This window comes from Ursus americanus, chromosome 8 (genome assembly GCF_024610735.1).
Source record: "Ursus americanus isolate L20-20 chromosome 8, mUrsAme1.1.p, whole genome shotgun sequence".
NCBI classification, from domain to species: Eukaryota; Metazoa; Chordata; class Mammalia; order Carnivora; family Ursidae; genus Ursus; species Ursus americanus.
The window spans coordinates 31,078,982-31,099,591 of record NC_142134.1 but is presented as its reverse complement, the minus strand read 5'-3'; the positions used below and the strand labels follow the sequence as shown (position 1 = coordinate 31,099,591).

The 20,610-nt window shown below is 37.5% G+C and overlaps 1 protein-coding gene and 1 long non-coding RNA gene across 3 annotated transcripts in view; one reads left to right on the top strand and one right to left on the bottom strand.

The window, feature by feature from the left end:
* LOC123775908 (transmembrane protease serine 11D) overlaps window positions 1–10,059 on the bottom strand; it is a 41,738-nt gene extending 31,679 nt beyond the window's left edge. Inside the window, exon 1 of the mRNA XM_045771509.2 lies at window positions 9,756–10,059. Coding sequence (XP_045627465.2) covers window positions 9,756–10,059 — 304 coding nt within the window. The remainder of the gene's footprint in view (window positions 1–9,755) is intronic.
* The window catches only part of LOC148109557 (uncharacterized), a 296,308-nt gene that overhangs the window by 142,203 nt on the left and 133,495 nt on the right, over window positions 1–20,610 (top strand). The window lies entirely within an intron of this gene.

The window sequence follows — 20,610 nt, the reverse complement described above, 5'->3', positions numbered from 1 at the left end:
TCCTAGTCTGATAAATGGGATTAATAATATCTGCCTCACAGGCTGTCTTGAAGATCAATGAGGTTATGGTAGGAAATATATCTCTAGTTAAATAGGTTATGTACTAGGCTGTGTGCCTCTGGAGGGGAAAGCCAGTATGCATGCTTATGTTTCTGACACTTTGCCGGGTGCCTGCCATAAATAGGTGGTTCAGAAATATTTATATTTATAAATATTTGTTGCATGCTTTAACTTCTGAGCATGTTTCAGATTTAAAGCCTTAACATAGCTGAAACATAGTTACATTTAGCAAGAATATAATCTCTCATTTTTCCTATTTGTTTTGCCAACCTTCTGGTGTATGTGTGAAGAGAATGCTCTGAGGGTCAGGGATTCGCAGACATTTAGGTTTCATAGTAGGGCTTCCTGATGTCGTTTGGGCTCTCCACAACTCAGAGACTCATCGAAGGGCACTTGCTGGTATTTGTACCAGTGCACATCGTGTTCTGTGGTTCTGGGACCAGTAACATATCAAGAGATTGTTGGAGGCAGACCAAGACTTGCCAACATTCAATACAAAAATGGACCATGTTCAAACATTATCATTAAACCACGGGGCATTTAAGTGCCTAGAAGTAGGAAGGATGTAGTCTCAGGCTAATAAAAAATGAATGATGTAGCTTTAGCTTTATGATATCTTTTTACTACATTGCTCTTCTTTGTTCATTTTGCTATCCTGGTGAAAACTGACTTCCCCTGACACTGGTCCAGGTTCCAACATTTGGAAACCACTATTGCAGTAAACTTCAAATTGGAGGAAATTGCCACTTTGACATTTGCTGATTTTTGAGACTCAGTTTACTCACGTGTTACCTTACGTGGTCACTGTGCCAATGACATGCGATCACAGATGTGTGATGTTTGGCATTTGTGATTTCAGTAAGTGTTAGTGGCTGCTGAGTGATGGCAGAGCCAAAAGGAGGCAGAGTTGGAGTCCAGGGTAAACCCAAAAGCCTGAATAATTTCCAAACTGATTGATCCTTCTCCTCAACCAGAGATGAACTAATGTGTCAAGACTTATGAGTGTGGAGAGAGACGTACTGAAAAACAAGGAGTAAGTTGGAGAAACAAAAACCAAAGGCTAGAGTCAGCATGTGCTGCTTTAGCTTGGATGAGGCTCCCATGGGAATGACTTTAGCGCCAACTTTGCTTCAGTTCATTGAAAACACCTTAAACTCAATGACTAAAAAGCACCATGAGACATATGACTCAATAAACAAAGGGTGTGGAGCTCAAATCACCTTAATCTCACAAGCCATAATTAATTGCATAAGAATGGATTGTTCCACCCTGTAGAAACAGCTGAAGAAATATCTACTCTCTTGTGGGTAGCACAACTTGTCATTGAACCTCTGTCTGTATGTGGTGGATTACAAAGCTGATGCCAACGCAAACTAAATTGTGCACAATATTTGCTTTGTAAACTATTACAGATACCATGTTTGCAAACACTGAATTTTGACCCAATGCAAGAAAATACTTTGCTTTTAAAGCTGGTTCCTGATCAGTGAGATTTTTAGTGCTTGCATTTGAACAAAGCAAAACAAAGAATTCACTTGTAACATGTTTAACCAAGTTCCCCTTTCCTTTGCTCTCTTTTATTAACTTGGAAAAGTTACATTAATGTTGAAAAACTTATTTTATGGTTTTTAGAGTCTAAGTGTCAGGCATTGCACATGTTTATTGCCAGTCTTCACAATTGTAAAGCAGGTATTATGATCCCTGTTTTGAAGATAGGGAAACTGAGGCTCAGAGAGTAACTCAAAATTACTCAGGAGTGATAGCTGAAAATTGAAACTAGGTTGGTTTGAATCAAAGCACATGCACTTCCTTTCACATACACTTCCTCTCTCACACTATAGGAGACAGGAAAGCTTTGAGACTCCTAGCTCTTCTGAATTCACTTGGGGGAAGTAAAGGGGATTAATAGCCATTGAGTGCTAGGACTTCCTCCTACACAAAGTAAGTGTTCAATAAAATAATTGTTTATTTAATTTTAATTTGAAAGTAAATCTTACATTAATATATCAAAATTATTTAGGAATATTAATCAATCTTTGACATTGATGCATAGTTACAACCAATATAGGGCTGTGGAGTAGTAGAGCCATTGGCAATAATTTCCATTATCTGCAAGAATGGAGGAAAGCAGTGCCAGGGTAATTACAAATTTATATGCATATGCATATAAAGGATTTTAGACAATTTTGTGTCCTTTTAAATTAGATTTCAGGTATCATGGTAACAAAGATTTGGTCCACAGTAGTCTTTTCCTGCGAAGCATTCTTCTTCGATAAACCCACTTTATGCCATAGTTTCAGCAAGCACTCTACAGGATAACATTTCCTAGGATGGATCATCAGCGCAGACCTCTGTCTTTGAGCTTCACGCCATCATTGCCAGTTATCACCAGACATCTTCTGGGTGCTTTGCAACCTCCTTAGATGTGAGAGGTCTGGGAATGGGGTGAAGGTGAAATATTTTCTCCCTGGATTTTTACCAGTCTCAGAGGATTCCAACCATCAGTTTGCACCATGAAGCCTTGATTGGTGTTGCCAGTTGTCCTTCCAGGGAGGGATTTTGCAGCTCTTGGGCTGAAAGGTAGCTCTGTGTGTGTGTGTGTGTGTGTGTGTGTGTGTGTGTGTGTGTGTGTGTGTGTGTCACACTCATGCATTGTCCTCTGCTACCTTTTTATTTAGGTTGGGGGTGCAGGGAGGCTGTGAGTAAGGGGGAAGAGGGGTGGATGGGTTCATTGTCTCTGAAATGAGAGCTTCATTTTGCTTTCTTTATTGCCTGAGAGATTGGATCTGGAGGCCTGACTATCAGGCCATGAGTTTCCCAAGTATGAAAACTGGAGATGGTGGGTGATACCCAAGCCACAGCCTTTTTGTCTCTGGGGAACTGCTTTCTTCAGAAGGAAGGAGGTGGGGGGCTGTGAATTGGTTGTTAGTTTCTGAGTTTTACCAAATAAAGTAGAATCTAAGAAGAAAAAAAAGAAACCCTCCATGAAACTGAACTTTTCTCCCAGTTCTGCACTCCCTACTATTTCTAAAATTGGTGAATTTCACTGCTATCTACTTGGAATCCTAAATTGGAGGCCTAGGAATTAACTGCACCTGCTCTCTCTTGGTCTTTCTCACATTCAAGAGGTCACCACACAGTCCTTATCTTACACCTAAATCTCTTTTTTCTACACCCTCTATTTTGTTCTTAATTTTGACTGTTATCACCTGACTTGTATTACTTGCAATGCCTCTTAACTAGTCTCCCTTCCATTAACTACACAGTCATTAATTAGTTAACGCAAAACACCTTTGGTGGGTGACTTCAATGTTCTGGGTGCTGGAATACAATGAAAAGAAACAAACAGCAGTCCTAATGGTGAAGGGGGACAGGAATGAATAAGTAAAATAAAGGAAATAAGCAGAGAGGTGGGAAAGAAAGTGTGTATGTGGTATTGAAAATTTAGGTAGAGTGGCCAAGAAAGACCATGCTGAGAAGGTGATATTTAAATAAAGACCAGAAGCAGGTGAGTGAGCAAGCTATGAAGATACCAGAAGAAGAGTGATTTCGGTAGGGTTAGAGCAGGCCCTGAGCCAGGAGCTCTCCTGGTATATCTGAGAAACAGCAAGGGGTGCAGCTAGGTGAGTGTAGAATGAGCAAGGTAGAGGTGGTAGGCATGAGAGGGAGACAAGGTCAGCAGGTGGGGCAGATCTTTTAGGGTTTTGAATATAAGGGCTTTCGTCTGCCTTCTGAGTGAAATAAAAAGTCTTTGAGGGTTTTGAGCAAAGGAGTGACATCAGATCTATTTCTCTAATAGGATCACTCTGGGTGATGGGAGGGAGGGGGGCATGACTTAGGTTGTTCAGTAGTTGAGGTGATGAATGATGGTAGATTAAGCAAGCACAGTGGTAGTGGAGGTGGTGAGAAGTGTCTAGTTTGGTTATATTTTCAATTTAGACCCTAAAGGATTTGCTGATGATTCACTTATGAAATATGGGAAAAAGAAGAATCTAGATTGAATTCAAGATTTTTGCTTCATTCCAATCAACACTTTCAAATCTTTCCAGGGAGTTTTTTAAATTTAAATCTTAGGTTCTGATACTCTCCCCTTCCCCTGCCTCATTTGAAATTTATCTCAAGATCCTCAGGATGGCATCCAAACCTTCCACATGGCACTGAAAGCCCTTCACAGTGACCTCTGCAGCTTTGGCTTCTGCCATATCCTCATCTGCCCACTTAACCCCAGCCAGCCCAAATGTGACAGCCACGTCTGTGTGTGATGACCCTTTGACAGAAAACCTTATACCTCAACTGCCCAGTAGATTCCCGTTTTGCTTTTAAGGTAATTCAACCATCTTTCTTTTCCCTCCAGGTAGATACCTTCTTCTCCCCTGGCTTCCCCTCATCTGATCTCATAATTCCCAGTGAATTTCTCTATTCTAGTCCTTATCCCTTCATGTGGGAAACAACAATTTTTTTGCCTGCACCCACATCTAGGCTGTAACTCCTGAAAAGTAGACATGCATCTTGTCTGTCGGAACACATCCCATCCTTAGCACAACACCCATTACAGAGTTCACATCAGGCGTTATTTATGAAAAAAATTGACGAATGACACTGCAAAGAAGAGTTTAAAAATAATTGAACTATGGTTTGAAGGGACTTTATATAGGATTATATGATGTATGTTTTTGTTTTAAATACTGACAAATAAAATATAGATTGGAGAAAAATCTCTGCCATCTAATGAGTGCTTGCTATGCACCTGGCACTGTGTTGAGTTTTTCTACATCATTTAATTTAATCCTTGTAAATAAGTCTAGTTTACAGATGATGAAATAGAAGCTTACTTACTCAGCTAGTAAGCGACAGAGCTGGAATGTGAATCCAGGTCTGTCAAGCTCAAACTGCAAATGTCCACACCAGATGGGAGGGGATTTTTCTGTTAATTATCATGTTGTTGTTATTCATTTCTATCACTCAACCTTATTGTTGATGCTAAGAAATGGAAAGTTCAAAAATATTGCTATAGACCTGTGTTACAGGATGTACAAAACATATATATTTGAATATGTGTGTGTGTGTTTACATTATGCATTGGAGTTATGAAGACTATGAGAAATGGTTCCAAAGTAAAGAGACTTACTTTATTTTTGTCCATTTCATTAACTCTAGATGTTTACCACGAGGCAGGCAGTAGGGACTATCTAATTCAATGTTTTATTTTTTTCAGTTGAGAAACCCTGTGTTCAAATAAGGTCTTGCTTGGAAGCTCAAAGATGGAAAACAGATTAAATGGAATAGCTTTTCTGTTTGAATTTGGGATGGGAGAAAATGATCCCCTCCTCCCATTTCCAGCAAATTTTCACTGACCTAGTTGAACATTTTTCTTTCTTTCTTGTTTTTTTGTTTGTTTTTTTGTTCTGTTTTGTTCTGTTTTGTTTTTGTTCTTGATAAACTCAGGTGCAGTGGAAAAGGAAAGAGAGACACAAGAGGATTATTCTGATTGCACAGCTGGATGGTGGCAGAGTCGGTGCCACAGTTTTAAGATTTCTTGAACGTATTTAATTTATTAAACCATGGTGCACTCGGAAAACTCTAGGTTCATGTGGACGATAGGAATCTTATCCTTGAATCACAAACCCACACCACTTTATGTGTGTGTACTTTTGGAACACACTATGTGACTTTCTTTTAATTCAGTGATTTACTTGCCAATTTATTTTTATCTTGGGTAGGATTTTAAAAAGTTTGTATTCCTGGAGGATATAAATCACTTTATACTTTTTGAGGATACAGAGGCTGGGCAGGTGGTGAGGGACCTGAGCTAACTTCGTAATACTTTGGTGAGAATTAGGAACAGACAGCTTTTCTGGGAGACAGAGGGAATTATGAAAGGGTGCTCTTTGGGCTGCATACAGCCACACTCTGCGACAGACAGCTTGGCAGGGATTTACATTGTAGCATCGGTCTTGTGTAATTATTGATAGAAGGTGTCTGAAGACTACTGACTAATAGAGTCAGTCAAGGACTTGGAGGCATATTCTGGTTACTGCTCTGCTACACTTAATATACACTTGCTTTTTTAAGGAAGGTCATCTTTGCTGGCTCAGTTGCCCAAAGGGTGGGTTCTTGCTTCCATAATTGAGACTGTGGAGTCTTCTCGGTGTGCAAATGGACACAGTGGCATTATGGTAGATGGTGGCATGGTCTAGAAAGGTGAGCCTACCGAGCTGACTTGAAAACAACAGAACAGATGGAAATATTTCTTCTCAAACTTCATGATGCTGATACTTTAATTGTATTTCTCTAGAAGTCATCAATCCACAAAGTTATGGGAGCAATAATTTGTTGATTTTACCATTATCAAAGAATGTATGCCTAATGTTTCAATACCAACCGTCCTGACAGAAATTCCTGAGACAGGTTACCTATCTCCTTGCTAATTAATGTTAGGGGGAGCATAGCATGTACTCTAGAGGGCACTGCTGTTCAATGTTAGTATTTCTTCTGTCTGTGTATTGACAGAGCCATCGAACCTAGAGCAGGTTCTAAGCAATCAATTATTTAGTTGAAGATTTGCTTCTGTGTGTTTTCCTCCAAACAACATTTTTGCCCTACCTGCATTTAGTTTTCAAGAAACTAGGTATTTTTCTCCCGTCCTTCTCTTTTCTTTATTCTTTCCCCTTCTTTTCCTTTCCTTTTTTCTTTATTTTTGACTGAAGATGATCTGTAACCTTTATTAGCATCAACATGATTTTGCCAACTTCCTAAAAACTCTAAGGAAATATTCATGACAGTATAAATATGTCATATTTTATTGTCAAAATGCTCTTCGGGAAATGAGTACTTGAAAATTTTGAACTTAAATGTACCTATTGGGATGATTTTGGCGATGGTTGCACAACTAGCATAAATATGCTGGTAACCACTGCGTTGTACCCTGAAATGGGTAAGCTTTATAGTATGGACTTACATGTCAAAAACTATTAAAAATTAAATTCATTTTAAAATAATTGTTAACTTACTACAATAACAAAATTATTAAGCTGTCAGAGGATCATTGACGGTGAGGAGGGGCCTGAACTCACAGAAGCAGAAAAAGACTCAACTGAATGGGTGTTCAGTTCAAATTTCAGTACCAGTGCCATGCAATTCTCAGTGATGTATTGGGATACAGTGTATTATTGTTGACGGCAAGCAATTTGTTACAAATAATAGTTAAAGCGTCAGAGTTTTGAAATGATTTACTTCTTACACAATTCAGAGCATATAATTCTAGCATAACATGCCTCTTATTGACTTGCATTTTCTTATATTTTGGGGTGGAGTTACAAGTAGTGCATGGAGAATTGCTTATAAGCCTGGTTAGATCCATGGGGGGTGTGTCACACATATTACTGTCATGTGTCAGGGTGGGGAAGAACGCCCCAGAGAATAGCTTGTGTTTAAATTCAAACTGCGAAAAGACAAAACCCATTTGTTCTTTGCACATTCTCCTATTCTCCTGTTTCTTCCTTCCCATATGCGCCCTGATCTGACTAGACAGCAATGTTTCCCAAGCTTATCTGAGCATAGTATTTATTCCTGAAATACATAACATTTTGAGGAACACAATGTTCCCAGAACTCAGTTAAGAAAATGCTGCTCTGTGAGTTCTAACTTGCCCAAAGCATTGTTTCTGCAGGAGAAGACAAGGGAACTATTGCACACCCATCTTAGAGGGCATGCTTATTCATATTTAAATAGGCAAGGATGTTTCTTGCTTACCTCTCTCTCCATTTTGGATACTTGAGAGACTACTGTGTAGGTGTTAAGTTTAATTGTAGCTGTTTAGTGCTTCTTATGTTTTAATGTATATGTGAATTGCCTGTTAAAATGCACACTTTAACCTAGCAAATCTGGGGTTGAGCCGAAGATTCTGCATTTCCAACAAGCTCCCAGGTGAGGTTGATTCTATTGGTCCCAGGATTATACTTTATATAGCAAAGACTTTGGATATAATTAGATCAGAGTAGCTCCAGAAAAGAAGTGACTCTATTGAAGGCATACTAGTTCCTCTGTGTTTCCTAAAGTTAAGTACGTAAACAGGTCTCTTCTGTCATAAGGTCATTATGAAATGTTCAAAACTTTAATTGCTTTGTCAAAAAGCAGTATCGGGCCTACATGGTAGGTCAGTATTGACCCTAACATGGAACTAGATACATATTTCTTTCTACAGAAAATAAATGAGTAAAGGACTTAGAGCCCTTACTTCCAAGTCAATGTGACTTGATTTTTAATATTAAATTGAAAGTGTCAAGATATTGCATTGTTTCTACAAAGTGAGTCCCACTGAGGTGAGGAATTTGGTACACCACACTGCAAAGAAGCACAAGGCAGCATTTTTGGCCCCAGATGTGTTCATCCTCCAATGTTTGATCTGATTATTATATATAGATCCAAATACAAAAAAAAACAAAAAACAAAAAATAAACACACACACACACACACACACACACACACACACACACAACCTAGCAATTGCCAGGAAACAATCTTGCTTATTTTGTATGGAAAATTATATGCCATGGTTTTTTTTGTTATTTGCTTGGGGAGGGGAACAGAGAAGTAGGGAAAGGGGTGCTATGAATGATGGGGTAGAAGAAAGAAAAAATATATCTTTAAATGCATAAGTTAAGAAAGTAAAATCTACTAGTGAAGGGTCTAAAGCAAGAAAGACATTTAAGTACAATCTGGGTGGCATAGGTTAATGCGCATGATAGAATCTAGAAATTTCTTGGAATGGTTTTCTCAGTTGAGGGTTATTACCAGTAACTTAGAGGGGATGAGTGGAGAATGTTATCGGAACCCCACATGTATTCATCACAGTTCGTTATATTTAACTATATCTAGTACATGGTAATTGTTCTCGTAGAAGAAAAGGTGGCTTCTAATGAATCATGGATCATTAGAATCATGATCCATGGATCATGAATAAAAGCCAAGATTAGCTGTTTCGAATGTTCTTGAGTAATATTTAGTTACATTAGTATATTTTTAAAAACATCTAGTACTCAACCCCTTCTGAATTTAATTCTAGTGGCTCCTTGCCCACAGAAGCAGAGGAAAGAATTGAGATCCTCAGTATTATTTTCCCAGGATGGTTTTGTGTCATAATGAAATGAACAGTGGTACTAATATTTTTGAGGCCGCACAATAAAAGATGTCACTCAGAGCTTAAGAGGAATGCAGACATATCACTTATCTTGGGAAGCAGTATGTATAGTGGGGGTAAAACACTGTGGAAGTGAGAAAAACTGCTTGACATGAGGCAAATCACTTCTCTGGACTCCAGTTTTCTCCTTTGTCATTAAAAAAAGAATCAGCGAGTTTGTCACCTTCACACTATTCTTTCTCCTTTAAAAGGATGGCTCCTTCTCCTTTCCATGACCACTCTCCTATTGGTAGGTTTTCTCACTTTTACTGCCCACTCTGTTTTTGCAAACACCGTATTTCTTAAGAAAGCCTGTCTGCTTCCAAGGTCCTTATCTGTCTCCCATCCTCTGGTAGACTGTAAGCTCCACGAGCGGCAGCGGTCAAGAGCATAGACTCTGAAGCTCTACTAACTGGGTCCAAATTCCACGTCCGCCATTTACTTACTGTGCGAACCTGGTAAGTCGCCTAACTTCTCGATAACTTACCTACAAAATGAAGGTACCAATAGTACCTACCTCCAGATTTTTGTGAGGACAAACGAGTTAAACATTTGTTAACAGAACTAGAATTATGTCGGGCACTTGGCCCTGTGGAGGGGTTTGGCCAGTCAAATAAATGAGGGCAAGCACTGCTGGTAATTAGTTCTCCACTGTATCTCCCAAAGTTTTTAATGGTTTGTTCTTCAAGTGGAGCTGTACAGGGAGAGGATGGATTTGGTGATGGAAGTGAGGCTCTGTCTACTCTGTAAACATGGCTCCTATCATGGGCATGAAGAGCCACATACACAGGGATTCTTTTCAGTCTCCTGAACCAATGCATCCGTTTACTGGGTTTCTTCTATTTTTATATAAATATTCTATGAAACACCAGCCCTCTCCAGAAGCCTGTATTTTTAATTACTACGCAAGTAATATAGAAGATAATATAGTACAATAGTGATAATCACGACTTTTGTAATTAGACAGACCTAATTGACCGTTGGCAAGTGATAAAACCCCTCTGAGACTTAGTTTCCTAATTTATACAAAGAGGATAATCACATGCCTCAGAGGGTTGTGAGATTAAATGGAAAGCTATTTGTAAAGTATTTGTAAGGTACTTAGAACTCCGGCCTGTGTTCAATAAATGGAAAATTCGACATTCTTCTTTTAGGTAGAATCCAGCTTTAGCTGTAAATAATACAATTGTTTGTAAATGGTATTTCTCAAGGGTGATAACATTCTATAGAATCACAAAGAGTTAGCGATGGAAGAGAGCTGCAGGAATAACTACTCGGACTTCCCATTACGCAGAAGAATAAACTGGTCTGCGGAGAGATTCAGTGGTGCCCTGGAGAGGCCTCTTGGCTTTCTGTCTGCGCTCCTTCTCTGATATATGTATATATATTTGCAACCCAGGACATGGTGGGCACTCTATTAACAGTGTTTATTAAATAAATGTTAGAAAAATCAATAGCAATTGAGTTCTTATAATACCATTCTGCTAAGCCCTGGGGACATCTTGAAAATAGTCAAAAAGTTGTCCTTGCCTTAAGGCACTCCTGTCTTTCGGAGGGAGTATGAGACACCTGTTAGCAACATTTCCCACAGTTGATCCCTTCTTTTTTTTTTTATTGAAACACTGTCTTTTTTATTTTTTAATTTCTATGATTTCACACACTTTCTGTCCTTCTAGTTCCCCCTCTCAAATGTCTTTTGCTGGTTGCTTCTCCTCTACTTAACCTTAAATGTCTGATGTTTCTCCACGTTCTCTCTGGGTGTTCTCTTTTCTCTCTAGCTGATCTTCTTCAATCAGCTTCAATTACCATCTCAACCAGCTGCTCTCAAGTTTTTGTGTACATATGAACCAATTGAGAAGCTTGGAAAAACAAAGATTCCTAGGTCCAACACCCAGGTAGACTGTTTCAGTAGGTCTGGTCTTGCTACACAGAAACCTTCATTTTTTTTTTTTTAAGATTTATTTATGAGCTATTTCATAGCTATAGGGCTAAGAACCTTTTTGCAGTAGAATAAGAGGGAATAGGTTAAAGATAAACATGCACACACTCTATGACCCAGAAAATCCATTTTCAGGAGAAACTCTGGCACTTTTGTGCCACAAGATCTGTTTCAGAATGTTCAGAGCTACAGAATTTGTAATGGCAAAATACCAGAAGAGCGGATATGTAAGTGAGAGTATACTCTTACAATGGAACATCATACAGCTGTGGGAGTGAATAAATAATTACTATATACTTTATAAAACATAATTTTGATCCCATTTATATTAATTTCAAATATAGGTAGAACTAAATGATATGTTATTTGGGGGTCTGTCTATGAACCATAAACTGTAAAGAAAATCAAGGACATTTAGATTACATGCCAGGTAACAGACTGGGCAAGGTCGGGAGGGGGCAGTTAGTGGACAGGATGTTACCTGGTGATGCTATTTTTTTTTTAAATAAATGATGACTACTTTGGGGTTCATTTAAAAACTTAGTCTTTGTATGATACATTTCACAATAAAAAATTTAAAAAGTAAAGGGAGTGAGTAGGAGATGAAAATTGAAACGGAGGCAATGGATCTAGACAAATCTTTGGAAGAGTTCTGGTGTTGAGGAGAGGAAATGAGAAATAAGGCAATAGCTGGAGGGGGGATGTAGGTCAAGGAAGGAGGTTTTTGCTCTGCGTTGTTTAACTGGAGACAGTGTGGCATGTCTTTCCGCTGATGGGAATATTCCAGCAGAGAAGCAAACTGTATGTTTTCATTCATTCTTTGCAGTGTTCAACTCAGACAGATATCCTGGCTAAGAAGTAAGATTGTCAGAATAAAAATTTGTCTAGGTTAGAAAAAAATATATTCAATGGCTCTTTTGAATATACTTCCTTGAAGCTTGAGCTCATATATCTGTTTTTAATCGCTGAGGCACTCGTTCATATCTCTGGCAAAGGGAGACTGTAAATATTCAGTAGAATCTGCCATTTTCTTTCTGCTGAGTTAGTCATTAGTGTGTAAACTTTTCCAAAGTCAACTTTAGTTTTGATCACTTTAGATAGTTACCCAATGAATGGTTTTATTAGGATGGTGCTTCTATTTTACATATCATAAGCATATGCTGTATTTAGACTTAAAGCATACTCTGAAAAACTGTGAAGTTATGGCAAGTGTTCTTTGCTCAAGAGAATGGAATCCCTCAAATTGGAGCAATGCCTTTTAAGGAATTGGATTGAATATCTTTAAGTTCTCTTACAATAGTCGATGTTGCTCTTTGTCCTCATCGCTTATTTTAGGGGTATCAACCATAGCGATGTTGGGGGCTGAAGCAGCATGAAAACCAGGTAAGTAACAAATATCTGAGGAAATAACTTGGGAGTGTCTTCCAGAGGCCAAATTGGCAATGGACGTGAGAGAATTTGCTGGAAAACATATGATCCTAGGTGACTAATTGCAGCCAATCCTCCTATGCATTATAATGCCATGGCCACCCCCCGCCAGCCTGTACCAGCATTAGAAAAACCTTCTGGCTAAAGGTGGCAATTGTTTTAGCATGCAGCCTGAGGTTTTTGTGGGCAAAACTCAAACTTCAAATTCACAATTTTTGGGCTCTATGACTAAAGATAAGTTGATACCCTCTTGTCTAATTTCTTGAATGGGAAGAAATCAGAGAGGGAGACAAATCATGAGAAACTCTGAACTCTGGGAAACAAACTGAGGGTTACAGAAGGCAGGGGGGTTGGGGGATGGGGTAACTGGGTGATGGGTATTGAGAAGGGCATGTGTTGTGATGAGCACTGGTGTTATACGCAACTAATGAATTGTTGAACACTACATCAAGAACTAGTAATGTACTATATGTTGGCTAACTGAACATAAAAAAAAGATATAGTCTTTGCCTAATGATTTACAATTTTAAGCATAGTTTTTGAAAGTTAACATAGCAATTCATAAAGCAGGACTGAAGCAACAGGCAGAGTTTGAAATGTATTTTTGACAGTTTTGGCTTTTCTCTCTACTTAAGTTTCTATGTTGTTTTGGGCTAAAGGAGGCAGGCCACCTGATGGGCTTTGGCATGTCTGTTTAGTCAGTTAGTCATATCACGAGCACAGACAAAAGGGAAGAAAATGGAAATAAGATTTGTTATGGTCTGAGGCATTCTGCTAAGACTTGTCTCTTCCTGAGCTGAGATATGCTCCCTTACCTGAAGACTTTCCTTAATCTGCATTCAGAATTCTAGTTTGTAAATCTTTATCTTGTTTTTCAAACCTCATTTCATACTTTTTATGTAATGTAGACATTCCCTATGTAGACTTGACAAAATTTGGAATACCCAGGGATTTGAAATAAACAATGATTATATCATGATAACGTAGCCATCCAGGTTCTTGGGCCCTGTGGTAGGATTTCCTTCTTCGGAGAGGGGTGAGCAAGGTGAGTAAAGAAAGAAATACACTATCTTTGTAACCTTTAGGAAAGGACAACCTGGAGGGATCTGAGGGTTTAATTTATATATAAAAGTAAGCAAACTGTCCAGGAGAGCCCATTCTCAACCAAAAGTATCACAGAATTTACCTGGAGAGCTACTAAAAATTACCTAGAATTACATAAAAAATATATTACACACTTTTATTTCCTTTCCCTTCCCCAATTTCGATACCCTGCTTTCTCAGAGCCTATGGAGGAATTGGAAAATCATGAAGTCTGAGATTTAAATTGGAGTTAGCATGGCATGCTTTTATGCTGATAGGAATATTCCAGCAGAGAAGGAAACTGTGTGTTTTAATTCATTCCTCGTAATATTAGACCCAGGCAGATGTCCTGGCTTCAAAGTAAAATTGTCAGAATGAAAATTGTCTAATTTTAACCCCCCTCGCCCTGTCCACTTGAATATGCCTTCCCCTTTCCACTGAAAAGTCTGCTCTTTTTCAGGTTGACAGAAGGCATAGTTTTGTAGTCATTGATCCCCAAGTTGGTGGATGCAGATCCCTAAGCTATTTTCCAAAATTTCATCAATTTGGCCTGGTAACCATGATGATCTCATTCTGATGAAAACCAACCAACCCATGAACAGAATTAATTGGGAATGATATAAATTTTAGGTTAAAAAAGGAACAACAAATTGATTTTTAATAGATGCAGACTATTAAGAGAGAAAATATTTCAGACTGATCTGTAGAAGTCAAGGTTTTAAAGAAGAGTCTTTTGTAATTGGAAAATTTGGTTCTGATTGAGTGTCATATTTCATGTAAGGATGAATCAATTTAGGAATTAGATTGATTCAAGGCGTTCCAAAATTGTACATCTCTTTCACTATTTGCACTGTTTATCTTTCTTTATTTTCCTTTGAATGATATTTTGTTTTACGTTTAGCTGCTTATAAGGGTCAATTTTTGAAAAATCAGAGAAATTTCTTTACAAAATTGAAATAAAAATGTTTCAGCAAAATGCATTTCAAATTGTATTGTGATTACCAAAACAATATTACATTGTTATAGAAATTTAAAAAATAATGGAAAAATATAATTCATAAGCTTACCACTTAATTTTTTAAAGATTTATTTATTTATTTTAGAGAGAGAGAGACAACTAGGAAAGGGGCAGAAGGAGAGAGAGAATCCTGAAGCAGACTCCCCATTAAGTGTGGAACCCAACACGGGGCTCCTCATAAGGCTTGACGTGGGGCTTGTCACGGGGCCTTGATCCCAGGACACTGAGATCATGACCTGAGCTGAAATCAAGACCTGGCCCTTCCACTGCCTAAGCCATCAGGGCGCCCCAGCTTTCCACTTTAATACAACAAATATGATTAGTGTTTTATGTACCCCATTAGACTTTCTCACATGTATACTTTGTGAAGTGATAGTCAATGAGTAAATACAATTCTGTGATTTATCATTTTGCACAAAGTGAGGACAGATACAGTAATTAAATTCATAGATTTTTACCTCTTTTAATGAATTCATCACATCCATTCTGGAATATGAAATTATTTTAATTTATCCATATTATTGTTAATTCTTAATTATTTATTGTTAGAAACTTAGATGGCTACCCATTTTTCATTTGTGTATATATATACATTCAATTACATATATATTCAAATAATTGTACATGTATTTTACTAAAATAATTTACATTTTGATTGAGTTTTCTAAAGTTTGGTAGATTTAAAGTAAACTCAACTACACTTAACATAGCCAACACATTGCTTATGGTTTTACCACCTTTTTAAAATGACTTAGTATCACATTTTTCTGTGTTCATGGAAAAACAAAATGAACGATATGTCCACTCATAGACACACATACAAACACATCAAATTATATAGTGATTTTGAGATTGTACTATCTGACTGTAGATGATACCACAATCTATTGCTTTTTAAAATGTGAATGTGTGTGAAAATCAGTATTTATTAACTAAAAAGAAAACTACACAAATACTATTTTTTCTAAAGTATCAACAAGAATTTAATTGAAAGTAATGATGTGGTAAGTATATGAAAAGCAGACAAATACCATCTTATTTTCTTAAAGAGAACTTTAGGTTTCATTGCTTATTTCATAGCAGTAATGATACAGATGTTAAAATATATAATCCTGGAAAAATTCTAAAACAACAGAGAAATTTTTTACTGAATACATTTTTAAAATCCACGCATCACTTTTTGAAAAAGTAAAGCATGAGAAAACAAAAGCACTTCCTTATTTAAAGATATGTTTTCATAATCCTAAGCCCTCTCTTTACGTTTACTCGTTTTGCAAAAAAATCAGTCATGCAGCAAGTACCTTATTTAAATAATATCAAACATATTATCTCAACAATCAAACATATTCTCTAAATAATATCTATAAGTTTCAGTGAAGTTTCTGGAAAAGTAACTAGAAGATTGCTACACATAGCCAAAATTTCTTCAGCTTCTGTGTATATTTTTCACATGCTCTATGATTTGGTAAAATTTCTTAAACTACAGAGACAAAAACAGGACTTACCTATACATTTTGATTCTGAATAATGAAGAGATCCTTTCTTCTGCCTATCCAACTCCTCTGAGATTTCTACACAGATGAATGTCTCTCATGTGTGATGCGTGATCTATGAAGGAACTGAAGACAAAGGAGGAAATCCCACATAATTAAAATCTAACTTGCTAAACAAGTCTGAAGGAATCAACTTGAACCAATAGCATGACCTGAGGAATGAAATCAGAAACAGGGTATTTCACAAATCAGTAAGAATTTTATTTATTCTGGTAAATTGTGACTAAACATGATAGCAGGTGATAGCTATTTCGTGAAAGCTTGCAACTACTCCAACGTGCTCTAGAGTCATTATTTTTAATTCAAGAGGATGTGACACTCTTGCTTGTGTTACAATGTTATGCACCTCCTTCTTTGCCACAGCAAGCTGAGGGTGATCAGAAAATACTTTCCAAGCACTCATGGGTACTACTACTACCTCTGAATTCACCCTTCTCTGTGATAAAATACTATTCTTCTTGTAGAATATGAAACAGGGATTCAGAGAAGTATTTGAGTAAGTGTACAAGTTGTGGGATAAGCAAGCAGAACAGGTGAAATTAAAATTGACTTTGTCTTTCTCCAAGTATGTCTTTTGAAAAAAGTATTGTAACTCGCTACTGCCAGCAGATGAGTGGATGGTGGAGTGTAATAAGAGTACGTGTGGGATGAGGGTAAGGAGGGGGATGTCAGCAGCGTTTACAGGCCAGGGCAGAGCCCATGAAAACACAGAGGCAAGAATAGTGTGGAAATGAGAAAAGACATCTGTGTCTCATGTGCTGGGAAGGAGTAGGAAATATATCTGGAAGGTTGTGCTGAGGTTACTTTGTGAGAAATACCGCATACTAAAGAACTGGAATGGGTAATTGATTTAGACTTAAATTTTAGTCTTAGTTTACTTACCAACCAATTGTGTAGCCTAAGAAAAAAATCACTTACTCCTTTATGAATCTGGTTAACCTATTGAGAAAGAAAGCTGAATCAGGTGGTTTTAGAGGACTCTTTTCAACTCAAATTCTATGCCTTTATCTTGTAAATCACTGATAGCTAATGGCTAATGAATTCACTCAAGGACTGCAATTAGACAAGTGTTCAATTTCTTATATATTTTTTTACACAATGAATACATCAGACAAGAGGGACTGGAAGGAGTGGGCTCCTCCCCACCCTTCCCTTATATTTTTTCATTAGATCCTATATCTCATGCCGGATATTCTGATTTTTTTTTATTAAAAACAATGGAAAAATATTTTAAAAACTTTTAAACAAAGTTACCTAAACAAATCATTTTCATTTTACATGTTAGCTTTTAAGTACTTTTAACACATTCAAATTTTTTCATACAGTTATAGCATAGTGTATAACTTTGTATTATGCTTTTTATACTTAATGTAATTTTTATAAGCATACCCCTGTGTTATTAAATTTTTATTTCTAGTAACTATATATATTATTTTAGTAGCTGTATATGTACCTAATAGTGGTATAAAATGTGCATTGTAACTTTTTATTTTGATGTAATTTCAAACTTAAAGAAAACTACAGATATAGTACATGGATTCATCAATTATTAACAATTTCAATGGCTGCATATTAAAGGGTGAATCATCTTATACTGAATAGATTTATCATAAAATACTGAAAGCATCTCCTAATGTATTTAGATTTTTTTTTTAACTGTAGGTAATTCTTTCTTTCTTTTTTTTAAAGATTTTATTTATGTATTTGAGAGAGAGAGAGTGAGAGAGAGAGCGAGCATGAATAGGGGACTAGTGGCAGGGGGAGAGGGAGGAGGAGAGGCAGAAGCAGACTCCCCGCTGAGCAGGGAGCTGGATGCAAGGCTGGATCCCAGGACCCCGGGATCATGACCTGAGCTGAAGGCAGCCTCTTAACCAACTCAGCCACCCAGGCACCTAGAGTAGGTGATTCTTTCAATGACCATCTTCACCAATATACTTTTTGTTTTTCACTCCACTGCTAAATATTCCCTTGAAATGAATGGAAAGGAAAAATAATTTATTGGGCCAAATTATGTAAATATTTTAATGACTTTTAAAAATTTACTTTTTTAAAAATATGTTTTTCAAGGATGTGAAGTATTATCTTCTGGTTTTCGTTGACAACACTTTCTCCCAATGATGCATGCTCTTTCTCCTCCATCTTTGTATTTCCTGGAGCACTTAACAAGGGCCTTTTTTAGTGACTATGTGCTTAGTCAACACATATTATTTAAATGTCCAGTAACTGAGTGTATTAATGCAGACCCTAGTGCCCTAGCACTATTCACAACAGAACTTGGGAGTGAGTCAGGGGAGCGGCCTGGGGAAAAAAACTGCATTCAGTCTGAAAGCGACTTCCTGCTTGCCTGTGATGATCTCAACACAGAAAAGAAGGTGAGATCTCAACACAGAAAAGAAAGAGAGGTGGGGCATGAAATTATGGTTTGTGAGGCAAAGGAATTGCTCTTACAAGGACTAGTTCAAAATATGTTGAATCTTAATCTTCAGATTCTCAGGGAGTGGCGGGATAGGTCTTGACTTTTCTATTCTTTTTTTTTTTTTTAAGATTTTTTTATTTATTTGACAGAGAGAGAGGGACAGCCAGCGAGAGAGGGAACACAAGCAGGGGGAGTGGGAGAGGAAGAAGCAGGCTCCTAACGGAGGAGCCTGATGTGGGGCTCGATCCCAGAACGCTGGGATCACGCCCTGAGCCGAAGGCAGACGCTTAACAACTGCACCACCCAGGCGCCCCCTGCCTTTTCTATTCTTAAGGGGCAGCCATGGTAAGAATAAGGAATATAGGATGACATTATACCAAAAATATCAGAATCTTCTCTTTCCTTGTCATATGCTTGATTTTATTCCCCTAGTTGTGCACTCACAAAACCAAGACAACCCAACTTAGGAGGACTGACATGAACAGGCTTCAGGGAAATAGGAGAGATCATTTATTTTAGTGGAGGATAAATCATGCAGTGTGTGAGCCATCAAGCCTGGTTCTTTTGCCTGCCTTGGCTGAGGGGGAGAGAGCGTGGTAAAGAGAATACCTCCAAATAGGCAAACGTATATTAATTAGCCTTGCTTTGACAGAAGTATGAATCATTCAGTGGAGCCCGTCATAATAATATGAGCAGAGAAAACAACCAAAAAGCAGATGATCTAAGAAGGTGTGGGCCAGTGGTGTCTCCTTTGAATTTGGAGCTTAAATGTTTAGTCATCGGGTTCAGGGTAGCCCAGTCATATGGCTACGGTTGGTAATGACTGTGTTATGAGCTCCCTCACCGAATTATTATATAGACAGAGAAAGATAATTTGAAAGTTGTAAAATGTTATTTAAGTAGACACGTTTATGTTTATTATAAGCGCCAATTTTAAAATTGATATTAATTGGTAAAATTGGTATTAATTGGTAAAATTGGTAATAATCGGATTTTGTTTGTGTGGCCAAGTTTAATTTTACATATTATCACTTGTAGGCAGTTGGAAGTTAGGGAATAAGTATGTCCCACTATGTTTCAAGGGTTTTGTCTATTCAGAAGGCATGTTGTAGTGGAAAGAGTATACTCTTTGGAGTTAAAATACACCTAGAATCAAATCGAGGTTCTTCTGCTTACTACCCAGCAGAAGGATTCAGAAAAGTTGTTTATGAGCCTCAGTTTTATTGCATGTACAAATGGAGTTAAAATACCATTCTCGTAGAATTGTAAACATTAAATCCAGTCAAATCAAATCGAAGGAATGAGCAAATGTAAAGCAGCTGACTTGTTCAACATGTACTGTAGTCATTCCTTCACCTCTGATGCTCAGGGGAGTGTGTGTGTATGTACGTGTGTAGGGGTCACAATTGCCTGAGACGTGGAGAGCATGTAGTTTGAAAATGGCCATGGGTGTTTCTAAAATCCCCACCTACCTAGATTCATGCATGTAATCTTGCTTCTCCAAACCAATCTCATTCCTAAAGTGTTTGTTCAAACATGGTTTAAATAATCCAAAGCTTATTACAACCTGTGATGGCTTTCATGTTGGCAGCCAGTGATTTTCTTGTGCATGCCTCATATAAATCTTTAAACCAGTTTCTAATAGTAAGAGATCAAAGACACATCTTGGACATGCATTCCTTTTTATCTTATTAAAGGAAGAAGTAGGTATCATTTACCTCTCTCCTAAGGTCTCCACATCGGTCTCCCTTGGGCTGCATAGAATCATATTTCTCCTATGGAGAGTAATTTCCTGCACATATACACAAATTTGACCCTTGCACTTTTTCTTTACATTCAGAAAAGCAATCAGGGCAAATCAATATAATACATGTTAATATATAATGTATGTGATCTTATAAACTGAAGGTTCTGGCTGATAAACCCAATTAAAAT